We start from the raw sequence: 24233 nt of genomic DNA, 5'->3' as shown, positions 1-24233 counted from the left end.
CAAATGCAGCTGCTCATTCTCTCAGTCTATGAGCAGCTGAAAACAGGCAATGCTCATTAATTTCTCTCTTGCTTCCTAGCTTTGCCAACCAATGTTAGTTGTGAATTGTGTTAAAGAAAGTACCTCATTATGTAACCGAAAAGATTCACAGGGAAAATATTAACCATAACCATGCCTTCCATTCTTGGCACACTTTAAGAGTAATTTGTTTTCAACTTTATATATCGATGCAAACATATCTGTACTTTTTTCACATAAGAGTTTTAGACAGGACTAGTGGTCATTCTTCAGAAACAAGAACACTTTATTTGGTTGAAAGGAGCACAGGGACATATGAAGACCAGACAGTTACAACTTTCTCTTGAGAAGATCAAGGTATAAGCATTGAAGAAACTAGGAGATAAGACAGAAAGGACCCACCGTTTTCTATCTCAAGCAAACTCTCATCAACGAATATGTGATCATTGATGGGTTCCAATCCATTTTCTCACAATTTTGTGGTTTCTTTCCTTCCTGAAATGTCTGTGTGCTGTGCTTATCTCCACAATGATGGTGACTATTCACCTGGTCTCAACCACAAGACCTCTTTGTATACTATTATAGTTAGAGGCTAAATGCAGCTAGGGAAACTTAGACAAACTCTGCAACTATCAGTCTCAAGTGTCAATCCCAAACCCCAAACAAACATCTTTGTTTAGTGGGCAAGAGAGGGACCACACTGATTCCAGAACCCTCAGAGAGCTGCTTGTCATTATATAGGCAACGTGTGAAGACATAATTTATATTGTGTATGCCACTTTTGTTCAAATTGACTGCATTACTGTTTATGCACCTATTAACAAAGTTACATTATTACAAAATCTGTTGAATTTTAAACTAAAAATAATTATAAGGCACGTGTCTTGCACAATTGAAATTAGACAATCCTTGCCTCTAAGTAAAATGTTTGAGGAGGTTTATATCACACTTAATGAAATAGCTTCTTATTTCTGAAGAGTTCTTAGACTTTTGACCAAAAGCAGAGAAACTGAAAGATGAATCATTTCTAGAAAACAAACTTTTTCCATGCTACTGCATTTACGTGTGTGTGAATTCCATTGATAAGAGTAATAAATTTCTTTAATCAAAAGAGCCTGTATTGAAAAATGAGATGCCATAAAAATAAATATTAGAACAGTTAAATTTTATCAAACACTTATGCAAAGGTAAAATATTTTTGCACACTGTAAATTTCAATACAATATACGTTACATTAACTAGATTACAACTTATGAAAAGTGAAAGAAATAAAAATAATTGCTTCTAATGCACATAATCCCAATGTGTTGATAATAACTTGATCCGCATTGTCCATTTCATTTGCTTGATGTTTGGGTGCATCCTTTAGCAAAATAAGCATGTCTCACTCCATCATTAGCACAGCATATTTTGTAAGTGAAATAATAAACATATAAAAAATTACTTTAATATTTGCCTCAAGGGGGGAGCTTACAGTTCGTCTTGCAGATCCTTTGTGATTTCAAGCCATTCCAAGCTATGTTCTGATGCCATTCCTTATACAGATCCCAAATTATAAAACTCTGGAACCAAGTCAATGAGTTATTACACTTCCATGCCAATTTCTTTTCTGGTACTCTTTGAAATCCACAGTGTGGACTGGTTTGGACTAGTTTTTGTTCTTCCTTTGCTGAAAAACATAAAAAAAATATGTTTAGTGCCTAAAACTTCTTATTAAACAGCATGTCTTGGTCCAAAGGGAAATATCTCAGACAATTATTTATGGAAGAGCCCTTCTCCTCTCAGTAGTATATTTTCCCATTCTTAGAAAAAATCCTAGATTATTCAAATATGTGAAGATGGCAAACAGTTCTTACGAATTATGGAGGAAACAAAACATATCTTTTCCTGTTGGATCTTTCCTAACTTATACTTCATTATTTTTGTTTTGGTTGTTATTCTTTTAATTTTTTTATTGCCATAGGTTATGGGGGAACAGGCGGTGTTTAGTAACATGAGTAAGTTTTTTAGCAGAGATTTGTGAGATTTTGATGCACCCATCACCTGATTAGTATACATTTTGCCCAATGTGTAGTCCTTTTTTTATTTTTATTTTTTTATTGCATTTTAGGTTTGGGGGTACATGTGAAGAACATGCAAGATAGTTGCATAGGTACACACGTGGCAGTGTGATTTGCTGCCTTCCTCCCCTTCACCTATATCTGGCATTTCTCTTCGTGCTATCTCTCTCCAACTCCCCACCCCCCACTGTCCCTCCCCATTCCACCCAACAGACCCCAGTGTGTAGTGCTCCCCTCCCTGTGTCCATGTGTTCTCATTGTCCAACTATACTACAAGGCTACAGTAATCAAAACAGCATGGTACTGGTACCAAAACAGAGTTATAGACCAATGGAACAGAACAGAGGCATCGGAGGCAACACAACATATCTAAAACCATACAGTCTTTGATAAACCTGACAAAAACAAGCAATGGGGAAAGGAGTCCCTGTTTAATAAATGGTGTTGAGAAAACTGGCTAGCTATGTGCAGAAAGCAGAAACTGGACCCCTTCCTGACACCTTACACTAAAATTAACTCCAGATGGATTAAACACTTAAACATAAGACCTAACACCATAAAAACCCTAGAAGAAAATCTAGGCAATGTGTAATCTTTTATCCCTCACCCCCTTCTCACCCTCTTCCCTGAGTCCCCAAAGTCCACTGTATCATTTTTATGCCTTTGCATCCTCATAGCTTAGCTCCCACTAATGAGTAAGAATATACGATGTTTGGTTTTCCATTCCTGTATACTTCACTTAGAATAATAGTCTCCAATCTCATCCAGGTCTCTGTGAATGCCATTAATTCACTACTTTGTATGGCTGAGTAGTATTCTACCATATAAATATACCACAAATTCTTTATCCACTCAACATTTAAGTTGGTTCTGTGCCTGATACAATATTAAAAATTTCTGTTTTATTCACTAATTAAAAACCTTTATTTTCTTTGATCAATTATTTTGGAAGTCTTCTGTCACTAACATATGTTGAATTTAATGCCAAGTCATCAAAACAATGTCATTATACTACGTGTAAGGATGTATCTATTCCCCTCGTCCCATCAGTTCTCCAGTCTTGCACCTAAATCACTTGATTTCTGGAAGCTTACTGGTGCCTCAGTCTCTGAAACCAATGTGGTTCAATAGCAGATTCATGCTTTGGTAACTTAACAGTATCTGAGTTCCTCCAGATCTGAGATACAACTTCACCCTGGTCAGATTTGGAATTCTGGCCCACATTTCCAGCCTGTGTCTAGGGTTCTTCTATCTTCTGTCTTTCCATAAAATGATAACTTTTCAGGCACCTGCAGAAGTTATGTGTTCCTGAGTTTATCCAAGTCATTCTCTTTATTTTATTTTATTATTTTTTTGAGATGGAGTCTCACTCTGTCACCCGGTTGGAGTGCTATAGCACGATCTCAGCTCATTGCAAACTCCACCTCCCAGGTTCAAGCGATTCCTCTCCCTCAACCTCCCAAGTTGCTGGGATTACAGGCACCAGCAACACACCAGGCTAATTTTTGTATTTTTAGTAGAGATGGGGTTTTGCCATGTTAGCCAAGCTGTTCTCAAACTCGCAACCTCAGGTGATTCACCCAAGTTGCTCTCTACTGGATGCCCTGTCAAAATCTAGATTTCTTTGGGCTGGTTTCCTCAAGATAATCTCTTGCCTGTAACAAAAGTGTTTGTGTGTCCCAGTTCACTGTGTTGTGCACTTACTTGCTCCCTGACCATCCCAGCCCCAGTTCCCAGCATCTGCCTCAGTCCTCACAGGCTTCTCCTCATCTCCTCTCCATCCACCAGACATTGCAGAATTCCCTCAAAGATAGAAAATAACTATTTCTAAACACACACCTGACCATTGCCCTTTTAAACTATTGCTTAATTCACTTAGATTTAACAATTTTTGTTACAAATAAAATATTATGTCAAAATTTTATGGTTTGTGAATTCTCATCCAAATAAGTATGATCAACACAACTTTATTCTACCAAGTCATCTAGCATAGATGGAAAATAAGCCAAGAAAGTTTATTAAAAGCACAAAATGTTCTGCATGGTAAAAAAAAATTATTAATGTGGCCTTTGTGTAGAATCAGTATTTCATTTAAGGATTACTACCCCATTAGGAGGCTGGGGGCGGTGGCTCATGCCTGTAATCCTAGCACCATGGGAGGCTGAGGCAGGCAGATCACTTGGGGTCAGCATGAGCAATATGGTGTAACAATCTCTACTAAAAATACAACAATTCGCTGGATATGGTGGTGCATGCCTGTAGTTCCAGCTACTTGAGAGGCTGAGACAGGAAAACTGCTTGAACCTGGGAGGCAGAGGTTGCAGTGAGCCAAGATTGCACCATTGCACTCCAGCCTGGGCAACAGAGTGAGACTCCATCTTAAAAAAAAAAAAAAGAATTACTACCCTGTAAGGAAACAAGAGTTATTTATAGAAACCATTGTGTGTACCAGACTGGAATTTAAACTTTCTGCAAGGTACCCAGATAATAATGGAGTAGAGTCTTTGATGAAGTTTCTCCTTGCTTTCCTGGAAGAAAGAAAAAGGGGAGGATCTAAGAACGAATGAATTCAGTACTACAATTAATCACAGCATCTGGAGGTGCTGTGTTTTGGTGTATGTTCTCACTCTGAGAATTTCAAACAAGTGAAAACTGCACAGTTCTTTAAGCTGCAAAAGCCTGGGAGAGATTTTGAAAGAATAGAATTGCCACTATAATATACTACTTGGAAGAAATGAAGCAAATAAGGAAGCAGTTACTTGGCACTTTAATGACTTTTACCTTATAAAGAGGAATATATAAATAAAAAGTTCAAATCGTCTTTTCAAGCACGTTTGCTACTTTCAGGTCTTCCTTAACAGTCTGGCTGCAAGGAAGGATTTATGTCAAGTTCTCCCTCTATTTCACTCCTTTCCACAGCATTAAATCATCATTCCATCTATAGTCTTAGAAATCAGAGCAAGAAATTACATATTTACTGTTCTTTTATTCTGTAAAAAAATTTAAAAAAAATCTTTTTTTTTTTTTTTTTTGAGAGAGAGAGTCTCACTCTATTGCCCAGGCTGGAATATAGCAGCATGATCTTTGACTCACTGCAACCTCCACCTCCCGGGCTCCAGTGATTCTCCTGCCTTGGCCTATCGAGTAGCTGAGATTACAGTCACACACCATCAAGCCTGGCTAATTTTTGTGTCTTGTTATTAGAGGTAAGGTTTCACCAAGTTGGCCAGGCTGGTCTCAAACTCCTGACCTCAGGTGATCTGTCCACCTTGGCCTCCTTAAGTGCTGGGATTACAGGCATGAGCCACCTCATCTAGCCCAAAAAATATTTTAACTGTGTTCCACATACATACTAGAACTCCACAAGGACACAAAGTACAGTATTAATTCACCAGGCTTTATTTATCATTACTCAAAATGTTTTATTTTAACATCCAGCTAGTTATAGTTTGGATTCTTTTGAAAATTTATGTGAATTATTTAAAACTGACATCTACTTAATTTTTTCTGGGTCTTTTGTTACTTAATGGGTTCTTTGGGGTTTATTTCAGAAAAAGGAGATGCAGTAAGGTCAAAAGAGAAAAATGAAATTGTTTGCAGCTCTTTCCTGATGGGGGTAGTCTCTTGATCAGTTCTTAGTTAAACCACTCAGACAAAGATGTCTACTTTATTTTGGCAAACATGCTCTCATATGAACAGAACAGCTTTTCCTTTTTTTCTTTTGACACATTTATATGTCATTTTTTTGTTTGAAAATGAAAAAAATTTTGTTTTATTTAATTTTCACCTTTTTATTAAAAAAATGACACACATGGAAAAACTTCTCTAACTCAAGGTTCTGGGTAAGCAGATACAAAAGTCATAATATTCCCCCAGAAATCTTGCTGGTAAAATACAGGATTTTATTTCATGATACCTGCCAAAAAGTGACCTGTTTTAACCACTGCATTTTATTTCCTATTCTTAAAAGATCTTTATGAAATAAAACAGAAACCTGTAGCTTGAATTTTGAAAAGTAATACAAAGTGAACCTACAAATATCAAGTCTTACCTATATCTTGATGTCTAGATTGAAGAGTTTAGCATTAATTCTTTTATTTCATAAACAAGAAACAGTATAGTATAGTGCATATGTTGGAAGCTTACAAATACCCAAATTTCAGATTCACCGTAAACAGTAGCTATGGGACCCAAGGCAGAACAGGTAACCCATCTAAGACACCATCTGCTCAGCTCAGAAATACAAATAGAAGGGTAACTGCTTAATAAAGATTGCGAAGACTAAATGGTACATTAATTCTATAATCAATGTACAGCTTATTAGATGTATGTATAGGATTGTATGTGCAGGATTTCTTAAGGCAGATTAAAATACAATTAACTTTATACTAATAGTTTTAAAACATTTCTGAAGACCTATTTAAAGCTTTTCAAATTGTCTCTACATATATGAGTTATTTACCTTTTATGTAGCATCTGGAAACAACAGGTTCCAAAAGCAACCAGTATCAGTAAGAGCAGCGGTATTGTTGGTATAACAACATAAATTAGATTGGGAATTATACCTACAAAATAAAACAGTCTTCATGTGAAAAGATAGTTGAGGAAGAAATCTAACAAAAATTTGTAAGCATTTTTCAAAAGAAAATAAGGTGAAATCGAGTTATCACTAAATTGATCCCAAAGTTCTTCTCAAAATGTTGAAAAATCTAATGAAATAATATACAGTCATGTACCACATAGTGACATTTCAGGCAATGATGCACCACATATAAGACAGTAGGGGCCGGGCGCTGTGGCTCACGCCTGTAATCCCAGCACTTTGGGAGGCCAAGGCGGGTGAATCACGAGGTCAAGAGATCGAGACCATCCTGGTCAACATGGCGAAACCCCGTCTCTACTAAAAATACAAAAAAAAAAAAAAAAAATTAGCTGGGCATGGTGGCGCGTGCCTGTAATCCCAGCTACTCAGGAGGCTGAGGCAGGAGAATTGCCTGAACCCAGGAGGCGGAGGTAGTGGTGAGCCAAGATCGCGCCACTGCACTTCAGCCTGGGTAACAAGAGCGAAACTCCGTCTCAAAAAAAAAAAAGACAGTGGACCTATAAGATTATAATGGAGCTCCCCTATATAGGTGTACCATCTTTTGTATTTCATACCCCATTTTATGCATTTCTATGTTTAGATAGGTTTTGATAATTACCATTTTGTTATAGTTGTCTACAGCATCAGTACCTAACATGCTGCAGGGGTTTGTAGTCTAGAAGAAATAGGCCATATCAAATAGCCTAGATGTATAGTCAGCTGTATAATCTAGGTTTAAGTACACTCTATGATGTTTGCACAATGACAAAATCACCTAATGGTGCATTTCTCAGAACATATCCCCATTGTTAAGTGGTATGTAACTACTCATGTTTTGGTAAAAATTAAAAACAAAACTTTACTGAACTGAATATTGAATTGTACTAAATTGTAGTGAAATCAGACTGTTTCAATTTGATATCCATACTTCCAGAACTATTATTAAATAAGAAATTCAGACATGAACTAGCTTTCACTGTATATTAATAATCTTAGCTAACTCATTTCATTATTCCTTCTCAATCATTACTTACAGAATAAGTGCTTATTAAAAATTATTGTTATTAAAATTATTGTGGATATATTGGATATATCATCATCTAGCCAATAAGCTTAGTGCTATGATTATATACTAGTCACTGGGATTGAAATGAAATATGTAAATATTAACTGATGACACAGTAATGACTCAGAGATACAAGACTCCAGTGGCAGAAAGACTTCATCTAAATTAAATTCTAAAATAAATTATTTTTTAATCCTGTTCCATAACATTTGGTAATGCTAGATGTTCTTAGTAAAATTAAAAAACTGTGACACCAAAATCCCATACAACTTAAAATTACTTTAATAAACATTTGTTCAATTTCATAAGAGAAAAAATTTTTCCAATGTGATTATTTACCGATTTTTTTCTTTTTTAAGACAAAGTCTTGCTCTGTCTCCCAGGCTGAAGAGCAATGGTGCAATCTTGGCTCACTGCAACCTCCACTTCCTGGGTTCAAGCAATTCTCCTGCCTCGGCCTCCCAAGAAGCCATGATTACAGGCACCTGCCACCGTGCCCAGCTAATTTTAATTTTTTTAGTAGAGACAGGGCTTTGCCATGTTGGCCAGGTTGGTCTCAAACTCCTGACCTCAGGTGACCCACCTGCCTCGGCCTCCCAAAGTGCTGGGATTGCAGGTGTGAGCCACCATGCCTGGCCTACTGATCTTTTTAATTAGGTTTAGATGTTCTGAATGGTTTTAAAACCAGGCACCTGAAAAGTGAAAAGCACTAAGCCTTAATATCATGTCTACGCAAGAAAAGCAAATTGAAGAACTATGCATTTAGCTTGCAGATTAAGTCATCATCATGACCAATCTAAATAACTCTGGTCAAAGTGGACCAGATGTGTGGATAAAGCTTTCCACTGAACTGCGCATCACTTCATTTGTTAACAGAAGACAAACTCACGAGGCCCAACAATAGGGTATCTGAGCAATAATTTGCTGTTTCCACCTACTCTTGTTTGACTTCAAGCAATTTAAGGATTCAGCCAATCTCTAGACATGTATCAGCACACCTTTGTTTGCTCTCCACTGAATGTGCCAATTTGCATCATGACACCTACGTCTTGTTAGAGAACATCTTTGTAGACCCAAAGCTGTTTTTATTGTAGTTGTTTGTTTGAGACAGGGTCTCGCTCTGTTGCCCACTCTGGACTGTAGTGCCATGATCACTGCTCATTGCAGCCTCAGCTTCCCAGGGTCAAGTGATTCTCTCACCTTAGCCTCCCAGTAGCGAGGACTACAGGCATGCACCACCATGCCAGGCTAGTTTTTTGTATTTTTGTAGAGATGGGGTCTTGACAGGTTGCTCAGGATGGTCTCAAATTCCTGGGCTCAAAAGATCCCCCTGCCTCAGCCTCCCGAATTGCTGGGATTACATTGGTGTGAGCCACTGTGCCCAGCCAGATCCAAATTTTCATGTGGATCACATAGTTTAATAACACTTTAAAGAAAGCCAAACAGATTTTCCTATTCAAATACTAGCCTAACATAATTTTTCTAATCTAGTTCAAAAGTAAATTTCCATAGGACAAAACTTAGTGCACCACTTCCCCAGGCACGAAGAGTTTCACTGGAGTCAACATGAAGCAGCGTTTCAAAGTACAGTTCAGTTCTTGATGAAGTTAAAGACACATGAAGTAATTACCTGCTTCAGTAACAACCACATTTTGTTGGGTGTCTCCTGGTTGATTTGTAAGATAAGGCTTTTCAACAGGCGCTGTTGGATTTATCTCTGTAAATAATAAGTATCAGCATCATATATGATGATAAATAAGAGAATCGAAAACATACACAAATATGAATATTATCAAACAATAAAAATATATTTTGATTTCTGAACATCTTACAGCTAATAAAATATATTCTGAATTTAAATTTACATGAAATTATCTATCTTTGATAACATGTAACTATATTTGAATAAACATTTACTTATATTTGAATAAAAGATACACTTGATACATTCTCCCTTGAAACTAAACTCCATTCAGCAATCAACAGTGGGTCTGTGCTGATGGCAGCCTGCTGCAGGCAATAATGGCAGACCAGGAACAAAGTTAAGCGAGGATAACCAAGAATTGGTAAACTTAAGAGTGTGATATACTCAATGCAATTCAGAGACAAGCAAGATAATTTCTTTATTAATATCAGTGTATTATTTAGGTTTTCCCTTGCGATAATAATCAGACCACTGTATGTGGATTGCATTTGGAATTGATGATTCAAGCAACAGTGTTCTAAGGCACATTTCTGTTCTGCACATACAATGCCATCCTTAGATTTGCTCTTCAAGAGTGTCTACTTTAAAAATAATAATAATATCAAATTAAAGTTTGTAAGTTTCTTTCGCTAGTTTTATAGATGTCTCTTCTATTGCCACACGCTTTATTTTTTATTGTTATTCTAACTTTTACTTTAAGTTCAGGGGCACATGTGCCGAATGTGCAGGTTTGTTACATGGGTGAACATGTGACATGGTGGTTTGCTGCACAGGTCATCCCATCACCGAAGCATTAAGCCCAGCATCCATTACCTATTCAGCATCCATTACCTATTCTTCCTGATTCTTTCTCTCCTGCCACACACTTTAAAATTGTTGACATTTCTTGTCACAATTTGGTATTGCTCTATTTTCTATTTTTCTTTCCTTAAGGAACTATTTGTTAAATTAATAATTCAATGAAAGTAAACTGAATTATTTTTAAAAACCTGTACATTTGTTACCATTTGTTCCAAAAGTGTAATTTTCTACTTACTTTTGTCAATTGAAATAAGAACACATGTAACATCTTATACAGTTTTTAGGATACAAAAGAATTTTAATTTAATGTTTACCATTATTACATTGTTTTATAATGTCATAGAGTCTCCCTTTGTTGGAAGTTTAATTGTATACCATCCTTTAGTAATATTTGATACTCTTGTATACAAATTTTACCCTGACATCTTAATAGCCTCCTCTGATTCAGTCCTAAACTATACCTGTTCTTCTATAGTATTTAGTCACCCTATGCCTACTCAATTGGCATTTTTAACAAATACTATAAATATTATGCAAAATATCACTAAAACTCAAGCAGCGATTACATAACCAAGGAATTTAATCTAACCAACATCCTTTACAAAGCAGACACTAAGCTCAAGGAAGGTTAACTAAGTAGAAAAAAAAAGATTAAATCACGAAATAAAAAATTAAAATCCTGAGCACATTAATAAGACCAACAGTAAACTTGTGAATGTGGTTCAAAACAATAACCACATAAAAATATTGTAATCAATATAGATTATTTGAACATTTTGGTAGAATGTAGAAGATAAAAAGAATAATTTTACATCTTAAATGCTCTTGCATGAGTAATGTAAACCTAGTAATGTAAACAAGAAAAGAAGATTGCAAGATTTATAGTGTCCTAAATAATGGCATAAGTTTGAATGCAAACTTAAATTATATATAATACAAGGAAAGGTCAAATAATTGATCCATGAACTCAGAGGAAAGGAGAAGGCAACAATAATGTGATATTAAGAATAATGCATAATATTGTATTTGTTTTATTCAGTAGTTTTAAGTACATAGAATGTCACAAATTTAAAATATCAGAGAATTTCAACTTTATACTTCTCCCAGAGAAAAATAAAGGACATAAGTTTGTAACAGACTCAGCTTTGCAAAGGTTCCAGGAGGGTAATGATGGGTTTAGCAACCAAGGTGGTTAAGAATAAACTCACCAGGGATGTAAAATATTGCCTAATACACTCAAGAGCAGGATAAATCTAAGAGAATGGTAAGTCTAATCCAAATAATCCTTTGTGCTTTATGTTATTATGAGAAAAAGAATAATGTAATTTCAAGAGAATAATGGAAGCAGCAGTACTCAACTATAATTACCTTCTGTGAACACATATTATGAGTTCAAGAAGACACCCCTTCAGAAGAGTTAAAATGACACAAACACTGAGGAGAAAAACAGCTAAGAGATCTCAAAGCTTAAGAATCTAACTTGACTTTCTCAGATGACTTAAAAAAATGAGTCCATGGAGTTTTTATTAATCCCTCTTTAAATCAAATATCTATATTCAGATGATCTGCCCCATTCTAAGTAATTCAAATTTACTATATTTTTACTCTAGAACCCATGCCAGTATAGCTCAAGTCAATGTAAGCTTCCCGTTAGCTGCATATGACAAGTAGTGGGAGATTTCAAAAGAAAGCTAACTGAGGAGGCATATTTCAAGAATGGGAATCTTAGGGAGAACAAGCCACATCTTCCTACTTTTTTCCACTATGGGGCAATGAGCTATGATAGTCTTATTTTTACTGAGTACCACATGTCAAGTATTATACCATAAAATAAGCACATTATCCAGGTGAAAGTGCATTGTTCCCTTAAATTCATGATATGAAGAATTGCTGTTCACATGTGCAAGTCTGCAGGTGCTTTGGCAACTTACACTTACTTCCCACATGTTACGGTTTAACTGTTTAAAATAATTTAAAATAGGTATTTATTGTTTATAAAATCTATTTACAAAAATCAAATTGTTTTTAATGTTAGAAATGAAAATTTTCTCTTAAAGACACCTCTTCAGATGTTTTATTTACTCTCTTCTTTGAGCTCATTGGGCAGTTTTCTCTACAGGATATGATATGTTTCAGTACACAAGTGATATGACAAGCTGAAGGTAATTTTCTATTTCACAGCAGAAAAACAAAAAGAGCCAAAGGTAGTGAAAATTAAAGACAAAACTTAATATAATGAAAAATGCATAAAATCTTCTATACCTTCTTTTGCTACTGCTTACCTGGTTCATACTTGCAAATATAATTGTGCTTCATGTTGCACCTGTCATCATTCCACTGGTAAAGGTAGGGACCCCCAAGGCCAGGATTGGCAGTTGGTTGGTGATACATCACAACACACTTTTCACTTCCACAGGAAGGTTCATCTGTGTACCAGTTTCTGCAAACACAGAGCAACACGAACACTCAGATATATGCCTCCTAAGTGATTCTTCTTTGTCTACTCTACACAGAGTAACACGAACACTCAGATATATGCCTCCTAAGTGATTCTTCTTGTTCTACTCTTGAATCCTCTACAGGCAACAGTGTCCTCTCCCTACCTTGTGGAGTTCCCCAGAGCACCTGTCAACTGCTCAGGATCCATACTCACCGGTACTGGGAACTGCTTCCATCAGACCACTGGTAGAGATCTGGGCAGGCACCAGAAGTTTGCCCATTTCCATTCCTCCAAAGCCCTATCCAGAAATCGCCATCAGAAATCCCTGTTTCAGGTTTTGTCAAATTTTGCAACATGCTCTCTATTAACTTCTGTTCTGCTTCATTCTCAAGGCTGAGGAGGACTCCTCCCTCACTCTCACAAGCCAGACGCGCCTCCTGAAAGCTCACTCGGCTGGACAGTTCATGGAAGTAGGCCATTTTGTAGCAGGGATGCTTGAAGTCAGCAAAACACACCTTTTGGCCTGAAAAAAAACACAAAAGATGCCCATATATTGATAATCTGAACTCTATTTATAACACCACTAACAACCAAAATTTAAGAACCAATGCTTCTCCCACTGAATTATTTTGTAAAGTTTATTTTCTAGCCTATTGCTTGCAATTTGTAAAAGCAAATTGATTCCCTAGTAAACTTGGAACATGAACTTTTAAACCCAGTACTTCAAGAAACGTTTGTTAAGGGAAGTTATAACTCTTCTGGCTTAGATTTTATAAACCAATTAACATAGGAAATGAAAATAGCTAAAAGAATTTCAGGAGTGTATATTAAAGTGAGCTAAAACTTTATGAAAGAAGAACAACTCATAAACCAAATTAATTATCAAAAACAACTAAAGTGAAATGAAACAATTTTATATAAGGTGTTCTGAAAGAGATACACAGTGGCAAATTTAAGGTATAAAGATTTGCTTTTATTTTGTATACCCAAAAGCAAATCTATTAACATTGAAAGTTTAAAGGGGAAAGAATGAAGGTAATTGGTAATATTAATTAATTAGTATAATATTATATTGGAAGTGACAGAGTTGACTTTATTATCTCTGAAAAAATCTCATTACCAGTTTTTTGAGTATTTTCTTCGGGCTTCTGGGAGATATTGTGTGTAAACTCCAATTCCTAGGAAAATGTCTTCTCTTATTTTACAAAGATAACTCTGATAAATGATCAATTGCAAATAAAAACTCCCAGCTATGAACATAGAGAAATAAGTACTTTTTTAAAAAAGAAATATATTTTAAATGTGAAAAAAATGATGGCTTAGAAAACAGTGGAACAAATATATCATGAAATAAAGGAGCTAGTAATATCTTATCAATGGCTAACTAGTGTTGATTTCTCTCAATTTGGATGGAGACCTAAGTAGGCTGAAATTTGGCCAAGCTGGTCTTTCAAAGACAGTTAAATAATTAGCTGGAAACAAGGTAATAAACATTTTGCAAACTTGAGAACAAATTATTTGTCAACTTTAGAGGCTCTACTTACATGTTAACACATGAAATAACAATGGCTTCCTCTCATTTAACCTTAAAAAAATTCCTTTAGTTCCTTTATGAGTTTGAAAGTAATACTACATTTTTAAATGTTCCCTAACTCAGAATTTTATTAAAAATACAAATTTATTTAAATTTACTTTTCTCTGTAGTTAATCTTACTACTGGTGGTTTTATTGCATATTTCTTCAGGAATAAAGATTAGGATGAACCAAATATCCAAAATCTATGAATAAATACGTACATACTCTAAATTTGAAAGTGAAGGTGAAGTTTAAAATCTATTTTTTATTTTAAACCTGTATTTTAAAGGTTTTTATATTACAGGATTCAGTTTAACCACCTATCCTGACATCTATTGACTATGTACAGTATACACTATACACGCTAAAGTCATTATTTGTGGTATACTGAAAATTAATTTGTTTTAAAATATTAGAACCACAAAAAAAGCTTAAAAGAATTTTTGAGACCTCATAATGGAATTCTGCTCTAATAACATTTGTGAAGTCTTAAACACATGGGCAAAAAGAGTTTGGAAAAAAAACATCAAAATGAAATTTTACATACCTCTACATTTAGTGGTGTTAATTTTCCTAATAACCTAGTGAAATAACTGTAAATATTCATGATCATATCAAGTCATAATAAAGTCATGTATATTTATGTTTAAATATATATGTCAGAGAAAGAAAAGAGGGAAGGAAGGAAGGAAGGAAGGAGGGAGGGAGGGAGGGAGGGAGGGAGGGAGGGAGGGAGGGAGGGAGGGAGGAAAGGAGGGAGGGAGGGAGGAAGAAAGGAAAGAAAGAGAAAAGCAAAAGAAGGGAGGAAGGAAAGAAGGAAAGTAGGAAAAGAATAAAGAGAAAGAAGGAAAGAGAGACAGAAAGAAGGAAGGGAAGAAAGAAAGAAAAGAAAGGAAGAGGTCAAGGATATTATGATATATAGGATTTAGCTAGCTCTACCAGCAATGGATTTCCTATTGTTCTATTGTCCACACTCATCCTTGTCTACCACTAAGAATGTATGCTGAAATTACAGACAATCTCCAGAATCAACATTCTGTCTTGTTCTGGTTTTCACTGCTTCTACTTTTATTCACCTCTGGTCTCTGCTGTCAACTTTTAAAACTGCCAAGAATCCCTCTCTGTTACTATTTCTTATGCCCAAACTGCTTTCCATAGCCTCTTCTACTTTCTTAGTCTCTCCCTCTATTTTAGCTTAGATTTGGACTTGGAAAGTAGACCATCTATTACTTTATGTAAAATTAAGACAAATTACCTTATACTAAAAAATAATGACATAGTTTCACTGCTTTCTTACAATTCATCTACATTAATATTATTCTTGGTCTTTGTGGCCTTTTCTACCATGTATTTAGTTTTGTAGCCTATGTATTTAGTTTTGAAGTCGTCAGTAGTCACAGATTTGTGGGGGTGGAAGAGATTCTTGTATTTAAATACTGGCAAAAAAAAAAAGCATCCAAACTTTGTACTTTAATTACAGTACATCTCACTGAGCCAGTGTATCATGTCCATTTCCTTCTGGAGTCAGCAATTCATGACCTATGATGACACTCAGAGGCAGAAAGGCTCAGAAATCATTTGAAGGTCACTAACTTCTCAACAGTGTTTGAGTGATAGGCATTCAATATCATGACACAAACTGAGAAGATCTATCATAAAATAGTAGTTCTGGCAATGCAAGCAGGCCAAGAGTTGTTCCCTTGTCTCATTAACTGTGATCTGGACCCGGGAACAGTACACTGAAAAATGTGAACAAATTAACAGCCTGCCGAACTAGTTAATTAAAAATAACCTGAGTGTGAATGACAATGGGAAATGAGTTAGAGGGAATTCAGGAGGACACATCAGCCTGAAAATACATGTTCTTTGAGAGATGATCATGAAAGTCCCAGTGGCTGACTCTGAAAATTAATGTATTATTTTTAAAATGTCCAAATATTTTATTAGGTTTTGTGATGATTTTGTCATTTAAAATCATTGTTCTCAGTCAGAGTTTAACAATGCCATTAAGCCTATATTTTCGTGCCTGTATTTTAGATGCAAGCTCTTTCCATTTTCATCTACTACATCCTCTCCATAGTTCTAAGTGTCCAAATATATCTTAATTACATTCCCTTAAGTTTTCAAATTGTTCAGTTTTTTACTCCAAGAGCTTTTCTGCCTTGGATTTTATCCCAGCACTTTTTAAATATTAAATTTGTCCAACAAGATTGTTTTGCAAGATGTCAAAAATGTCATATTAAAAAAAAAAACAGAACAGAATAGTCAGACCTTTTAGTGAGTAAAAAGTGTTATATGTAACAAAGCCCCACACATTCAGGGGATTCCTGGGTATGATGCATATGCTAAAAGTCACTGTTCATTATCTCTGATTCATTAAAAAATAAACACAACGCAGATTTATTCATGATCATACAAAATGGTGAAGCGAATTAACTCACTTATAACATTAAGATAGCATTTCTAATTAAATGCATGATAGCCTTAGGTTTCATGTGGAAATTTCTAACACCATTATATTAGTTTATGCAGATATAATAATAATCATTATCATCATCATCTATGGGCAGGGATTATATTTAAAAGAATTAACAATTAATACTGTGCAGACCCTGGATAATAGCCAGCTTGACACACTCTGTGCCAAGCCATGTCTCTGGTTGTGGATAATAGAGCAGTCCTCAGGTCCTGCTTCAGGGAGTGGAGACCGTGATGCCTGCACAGCAGGGAGACTCTCAGGGCATCCAGACAGCAGCCCATTGACAACCGGAACAGATACATTAACTCTAAAGTTTGATCATCAGCTGTATCTAGAGTTTGAACTGAAAAGTCACTAACAGTTCAGATCTAGCAAGGCATTTCTCAGGAAATTATAAATATATTGCACAATTTGTATGGTTTATATACAATCAGTTAAAGCTGACACTGTGAATTTCTTTACATTCAATTCTATTTTATTACTGATTTCCACCTTAGTGTGCAAATTCGGTCCAAGTTGCAGCAAAATCAGGAGAAGCAGCAGCTATTGAACCTCTCACCGCTATTTCAGCTGATCACATTTTGCTACTAATGCAGTGAAACTACAACAGCTGGGAAACAAACGTTGCCCTAATTCCCAGAAAAGTTTAGTTAATGCAGATCTTCTGGAGGCAACTTTCCAATTTCTGTAAAAGCCAATCTTCCTGGAGAACAATTACAATTACCTCTTTTCTAATTATGTGAGATAATGGAGAATTTCTCTGTCTCTTATTTTCAAATGTTACGTTCAGATAAAATCTTCCACCATTTTATGGGATAGGTATTCAGAGAACCATAGAATGGGTTCTATTACACTAAGATTACATTTATGCTAACTATAAATTACTACATGTCAACTCGCACCTTAATTGAAAACATCCTTTAATGGTGGGCTTATCTAGAAGAGAGAGAAAAGATCCACCCAGGATTCTACAAACACATTGAGAAATAAAATTCAAAATAAATTCTCTATGAACAGATTAAAAAAATAAAATACAAGATAATTTATTTCCTATGTGAACTAGGAGCTAATTTTTAAATCTAAAAAGTATTTAAATATGTAAGTTTTTCTGCACTGAATTTTTTAACATTTGTTTTAAGTTCGTGGGTACATACATAGGATGTGCAGGTTTGTTACATTGGTAAACATGTGTCATGGAGATTTGTTGTACAGATTGCACTGAATTTTTAAAGAAATATTATATAGAATATTTTATTTTATATAAGAGACTTGTTTTTAATAAAATACATAAATTATTTTATGTATTAAAATATTTATTTTATGTAATAAATATTTATCTTTATTAGTTTCACACACACAGCTACATAAATGAACAGGCCCTTTTATTTAGAGAAAGTTATGATTATTAACATTCCCATCACTGTCACAACAAAAATTTCATCACTAAGTAGATTCCTTTTATCTTATACATTAAAATCTCAATAGAGCTAACTATTGGCAGAGGTTTAAATGCTTTTGGCAATGACATAAAAGTTGGGCCAAACTCATGAAGTCATGGTAGTTTGCTTTTTCTTTTGAATAGAAAGGATCTATAATTTGGTTTTCTTATTGCTTATATTTATTTACTTTCTGATAGTTGAGTGCTCAGTTAGTTATGAAAATAATAAATATTTTCTTATGTCTCACACTGTACTTATATATTATCAATATTAGATGAGCATCAAATTTATATCACATTTTTCAATCAAAATATAAAAGATGTATTATAAATTCCTACTGTTCAGTTATGATCTACCATGAGTTGCAAAAAAAAGTAAAAAAGAACATTCACATGGTAAATATTCCCCAAACCAGAATGATCTTAGAATGTTTTATTAGAATCACATAAGATATTTTTTCATAATTTCTTCTTATCCCATTCACAGTCACACTAAGAAATATGTTGATACTACTATGCAAGGCCGGTGACACCAATGCCAGCACTTTTGAACTAAAAAGACAAGGACTGGTATTCATTTTAAGTGTTCTGCTTTCAGCATTCAATATTATACCAACTTCTAAAACTTTTTCTTATAAAGAGTTTTATTATAATAAGCTTTTATTTTTACAACACAGATTTTATGATGCACTTAATTGCATAGTGCCCTACAACATTCTCTCACTTTAATAAACAAAATGAAATCTGTAGGTTGTGGTCATTTTATGATGGTGGCAGCAGCAGCACGCCCTGCTTCTCCAGTTGGAAAATGCCATAAGCTTTCTGAGAAGAGGATGAGACTATTTTTTTTTATCACAATATTTACAATGGAGATTAGAGTAAGTGGTAAGCCAAGTATCAGTGTGACTGAGGAGTTCATGTAGCCAGTCAAAATGAATTAGCTTTGAAACCAAACTCTACACTTAAATTGCGGGTACTTGGGATTATTTAATCTCCCCAAGCCTGTTTTCTTACTTAAATAATGAGACCAGTTATGAGTTTTGTAGAAATAATGATTCTAATAATACACGCCTGAAATTTAGCAATAATTTAGAGTGCAACATCTCACTTCTACCTCAATCCATGCTTTGGGATAAATTAGGAGAAGGTGACCTCTCCTGGTGAGAGATGGCAGAAAGGTCCCCCTTATAGACAGTTCAACTAGAAAAAGTTGATTTTGCCTCCAGGTGGCCTGAGCTCCAGGGACTGGGCTTGCCAAGCTGAACTCCTTCTTCTATCTTTTCGGCATGCACCTCGGCACAGTGCACAACCTACACAACTGTGTTTGAACCTTTTTAATATTCCTAGCAATCCCATGACATAGGTCTTACCCGTTTTCAAAATGAGGCAAAATGGGCAGACAATAGCTGAATAATTTGCCCAAGTTTACACAGCTCACAAGTGCTGCAGCTGATGTTTGGCACCAGGCCATCTGACTCTACAGTCCATGCTTTTACCAGATTTCTATGCTGTCTCCATATGTCTCAAACCTAATACAAAGGTGAAATATCTCATGAACAAAAGGGATTTATGAATACATACACTGTGCATGTTGTCTATGTCAGAATCATTAGCATTAATCTGTATTCATTATTGAGTGGCTAATATATGCAAGAGTTTGTGCCCTGAGAGCTTGTTTCTAAACAGGTTCAGATTTTCTGTTGCAAATATTTAAATAAGAATTAATGTTACCTCTGTCTCAGATTTTCAAACCATATATGTCTTTAAGAATTTTTTCCCTAGTCTTTTTATTTTCCAAAATAAAACAAACTATGTCCAAATTGAATGCATTCCCCATTACAGAGAGCATAACTTTACCCAAGTTGTCATCCTGTGTTATATCATTAGGAATATGTTAAAACAATGAAAGAAACACTCTCACCTCATAGTTGCACACATCCACCTACTTGTATATGCATGCCTGACACAGAAGGTTGTTGTAAATAGTAAAAACTGTTTGTGAGTGCATCTTCTGGATTTTAATCTTGGACCCCTTTATATAATGCTGCTTGTTTTCTAAAGGTAATGTAACAGATATTTCCATCTTCAGGAAAAAGTTATAAAAAACCATAAAATAACAAACAGCAGTTAAAGAATAATGGCTATGATAAATGGTTAGTTTATTAAATGACTGGTAATAAGATTAAATTGTTCCTTTCATGCCCAAGAGATACTTAAAGTAATTGCATCTTTGAAAACTGCACTGTCATCATTTTATGCTTTTGATGATGTCATGGAATAGTTCCATAGGCTGAGGTATGCTCATCAGTTTTTCTTGTATCTCCCTTGCTACTATATTATATTATATATTAATCTATGTGCTACTGTTCATCACCCATGAATTTGTAATATTCTGTGGTATCTGCACGACAAGAAGAGAGGTCTCTAAATCACCCAGTCTCCTAAATAAAACGTGCCAGTTTTAATAAGGGTAAACTAACATATGTTAAAGTGTTCTGGAGAAATCTGGAAGTGTCATGAAATACTCCTAATGTCATTCTGCAGCAAAAACAGGTTGGGGATCACTGCTATGCACACTACAAAGAAAAAGGAAAAAAAAAAAGAAACACATTACTTCAAAACACTTCAGTTGTTTAAAATTATCACTTGTGCTTCCAACATACCCTCCCAACTTAGAGACCTGAATTTTGAATCCTTCATATTTATCCTTATGCCTACAAGTAAAATATTTTTACCTTTGTCCTAAAAAAGACAGCATTATTCGCCAGTCACTTCACAAAATTAAATGATTGCAGCTCCCACAGATATTCTCTACACATCTGTGTGTAGTAAGAAATTAGTACAGGTCTAAGCCCCTAAAAGTAGTTTCCAAGTTAATATCATAAATTCAGTAAATAGGCTTTGATTACTATCATCATGTCACATATTACTTTACATATTCATACATCAAAATCAGCATGACCATTGACCTAGAAAAAATACTTCCATGTTACTACTAGATGTCACTAAATCTTATGGTCAGATTATGATGACCAAGTTGTTTGAAATGCCATTTCTTGCTAAAATATATCCACTTTATTTTAACATAATACTCTACACTTTAGAAAAGGTGATGTATTTAAAGTATTGGAAAGCATCTTATTGAATATTTTAAAGTATTAAAGATAATTTCTGTGGATAATTATTTTGTGTCTATCTTTTTTTCTGAAGTAAGTGATTATTTGAGTATTCTACATAGAAGTTACAAATTGTACTGAAATTTAACAAATAGAAATGTATTGCATATGTGGTCAGTTTGTTCCTACTGACAGCCCCAAAGAGGCTCTTACACTTCAGTAAAGATTTGATGAATGGTCCCAAATGGCACGAAAAAAATTGATGCACCAATTCAAAACTTACATTGACCAGGTAGACAATAGATCCATCAGAAACTATGGCTACAAAAATGTCAGGCTTTAGGCTGCTGTGTTCTCCGGCCATTGTGGTTAAAATATATCTTTTTTAAAAATTAATCTTCAAAGAATAAATGTTACAAATCAACTTACAGATGGTTAAATTTCAATGTGAATTTTATGACCAAAGACAATTGAGTTATTCATAAGAAAAACATAACTAATTATTTTAATATCAAATAAACATCATCATTTATGCTAAATCAAATAGATCATGTTCAGTTAATTAGAAATTTTCCAGATGTCATTTACAAGATGCCTATAAATACATAATGAGAAAACATGACAAAAGGTTTGGAAAAAATTATGTACTCATAGAACACAAAATACACCTCTTCAACAATTTTTTAAGCTCTGTTTTTACTTTAGATATTATTTTGTCTCCCTTGCAAATGTTGAGGCCTAGGAACAAGTTATATGTAAAGGATATTATTTAGGTCAATGAGTGTTTGTTTAAAAACAAAAACACTTATGTTCAAAGCATGGTCTCTGCTGTTCATTCAGTTGCATAAATAATTCTGATAAACACAAAGACAAATAAGTAATTTACACAATCAGATGAATCTATATAATGAACTTTTTCTTTGCAGCTAAATTAGGGAGGAAAAGGATCTAATATCACAGATTCTGAAAATTCTGAAAAAATGTAGTGATTGGTAACTACACATTTAAGAATTATATTCTGAAACTGTAGAACATCACAAATTGCTAAGGGGAAGATCAGTAACAATTAAGCTTAATATGTCAATGTCTAAAGGTCTGGCTTCACAACTGAATTAGTTGCTGTCATCTGTCATCCATTTCTACATCTAGTGACACCTGTTGTACAGATTTACAAAAGTGAAGAGGACTATTTGTGCTTTTTAATGTTTGAGGGGAAAAAAACCTTTCACCCTCAAAACACATATATCTAACAAATACTACAATGTTTTAATGAGCATAGCAGGAGATTTCTATAAAGTGTCGTTATATTCAGCCACCATGTGAGACCCTGATCACATTCATCGTAGGCCACTGAGAATATGTATCCTTTTGAAGAGACGTTCCCAAAAAGTAAGGGAGAGTAGATGCAATATAAATTGTTCAACAATAGGACAGTGAGAGTCAAAAAAAGAAAAGTCAAAGAAAACCCGGGAAGCTTGCCAATTTTGATCCATTTCCCATGCACTGACTTGACAGACCTAATTGTGCACCTACTGTGTGCCAAACCTGCAGTCATTACCAAGTATACCCCGGCCCAACTCCAGCTGACTTCATTTTCTGGGAGGTCCCCGACTTGGAAAGAAGTGTGTAAAGGAAAAGCATCTACACACAATGAGCACACTCCAGGTGCTTGCCAGTAGTCCTGCTGAGAACAAAGACTGGATGCCCAGGCATCCGGAGGCGACCCACGGCGAACTGATCTGGTCTCAGAAATCATCCGAGTGAACACAGTGCAGGGACCGAAGTCCAGCCAGAGCCACAGACGGTGGCATTTCTGCGGTGGCTCTTCTGTCTCTGGGTTCCCTCTGCCTCCGCCCTACCCCACCCCCTTTGCAGGTGCTGAGTACTACCCTGTGGTCAACTCTCTCACAGAGAAAGTGGAAATCACTCCAGAAAAAGGCTGTGCGGCTACTAATGAAGCAGAAGCTCGCTCCGCGGGGACTTAAGCAAGCGCTTCACAAAAATTTAAACTTTTCTGCGAGTGTGTTAGGAGAGGAAGGAGAATAGCACGATTAATTTCTTCCCGCCTCCTCCCCGGCCCTCACACCGTACAGGTTTCAAACGCCCGGGAGACCCTCCGCCCGAGGACAGGCTGCCCCGCCGCGCCCCCGCGGTCCCCTTTCCCAGCCGGTCCTCCGGGGGGACGGCCCCTGACTCACCGCTGACCACCCGGCGGCAGAAGGCTCCGTGGCCGCAGAGCAGTGCGGCGCCCAGCAACAGCGAGACCACGCGGCTCATCGCGGCGCGGTGGCAGCAGCAGGTGTTGCGTGGAGCGAGGGCGGCCTCTGCCTAGGGCGCAGTCCGCGGCTCTGACTCCGCAGCCTCCCTGCCTCCCTGCTGGGCCCTACTCCCGCCGCCCGAGCCCAGCTGCCCGAACCCCTGCGCGCATCGCCTTTGGCCGGGACCTGCCGCCGGCCACGCCTGTGCCGCGCCTGGATGTGACGGGCTGGAGCCCAGGACTTCGCGGGTGCGCGTTTGGGGTTTGAAGTTAGGTAGTCCCGTGTTTGTCCCAGAGGCGAAGCAGGAGCCCCGGCTTGGACTGCACGGTTGCGCTTTGCTTCTCTCGCCGGCCTCTGACAAGTGAGAGGCTGAGCCGGTGCGCCCTGGTCCTGGATCACAGCAGCAGCAGCTGCTCTGCACTCAGGCACCATCTTATATACACACGTCCCGAGGTTCCAGCCCCTCGCTAGTAATAATTTTTAACTACTTCGTCTCTCCAGCCGTGTGGAGCATCCCAGCCCCTCCCCTAAAAACGGGAGCCACTTTGAAAACGGTCCAGTCAGCTGCCCCACCTCCTCTGGTCCCTTCCTCCCTGTCCCCTCTTTCCATTCGCTGGCGGACTGGATACTCATTTGTGTAAAATGTGACAGCTTTGCTATTAAACTCTGGCAAAAAGTTGGATCCATTTGATTTT

The 24233-nt window shown here is 36.2% G+C and overlaps 1 protein-coding gene across 2 annotated transcripts; it reads right to left on the bottom strand.

Moving 5' to 3' along the window:
* Nucleotides 1-280: 280 nt before the first annotated feature.
* CHODL (chondrolectin) lies at nucleotides 281-23946 on the bottom strand. 2 transcript variants are annotated; one of them, XM_035283243.3, is made up of 6 exons: nucleotides 23479-23946; nucleotides 12886-13195; nucleotides 12515-12672; nucleotides 9357-9443; nucleotides 6541-6643; nucleotides 281-1687 (listed from the first exon to the last, which is right to left on the bottom strand). In XM_035283243.3, the coding sequence occupies exons 1-6, from the start codon at nucleotides 23555-23557 to the stop codon at nucleotides 1603-1605; spliced, it is 822 nt and encodes a 273-aa protein (XP_035139134.3). In that variant the 5' UTR covers nucleotides 23558-23946; the 3' UTR covers nucleotides 281-1602. The 2 variants fall into 2 exon arrangements, with proteins under 2 accessions (XP_035139134.3, XP_054105014.2); XM_054249039.2 differs by lacking the exon at nucleotides 281-1687 and adding an exon at nucleotides 4030-4456.
* Between the last annotated feature and the right edge of the window lie 287 nt (nucleotides 23947-24233).

This window comes from Callithrix jacchus, chromosome 21 (assembly GCF_049354715.1).
Source record: "Callithrix jacchus isolate 240 chromosome 21, calJac240_pri, whole genome shotgun sequence".
NCBI lineage: Eukaryota > Metazoa > Chordata > Mammalia > Primates > Cebidae > Callithrix > Callithrix jacchus.
This window is presented reverse-complemented; position numbering and strand designations above follow the sequence as displayed.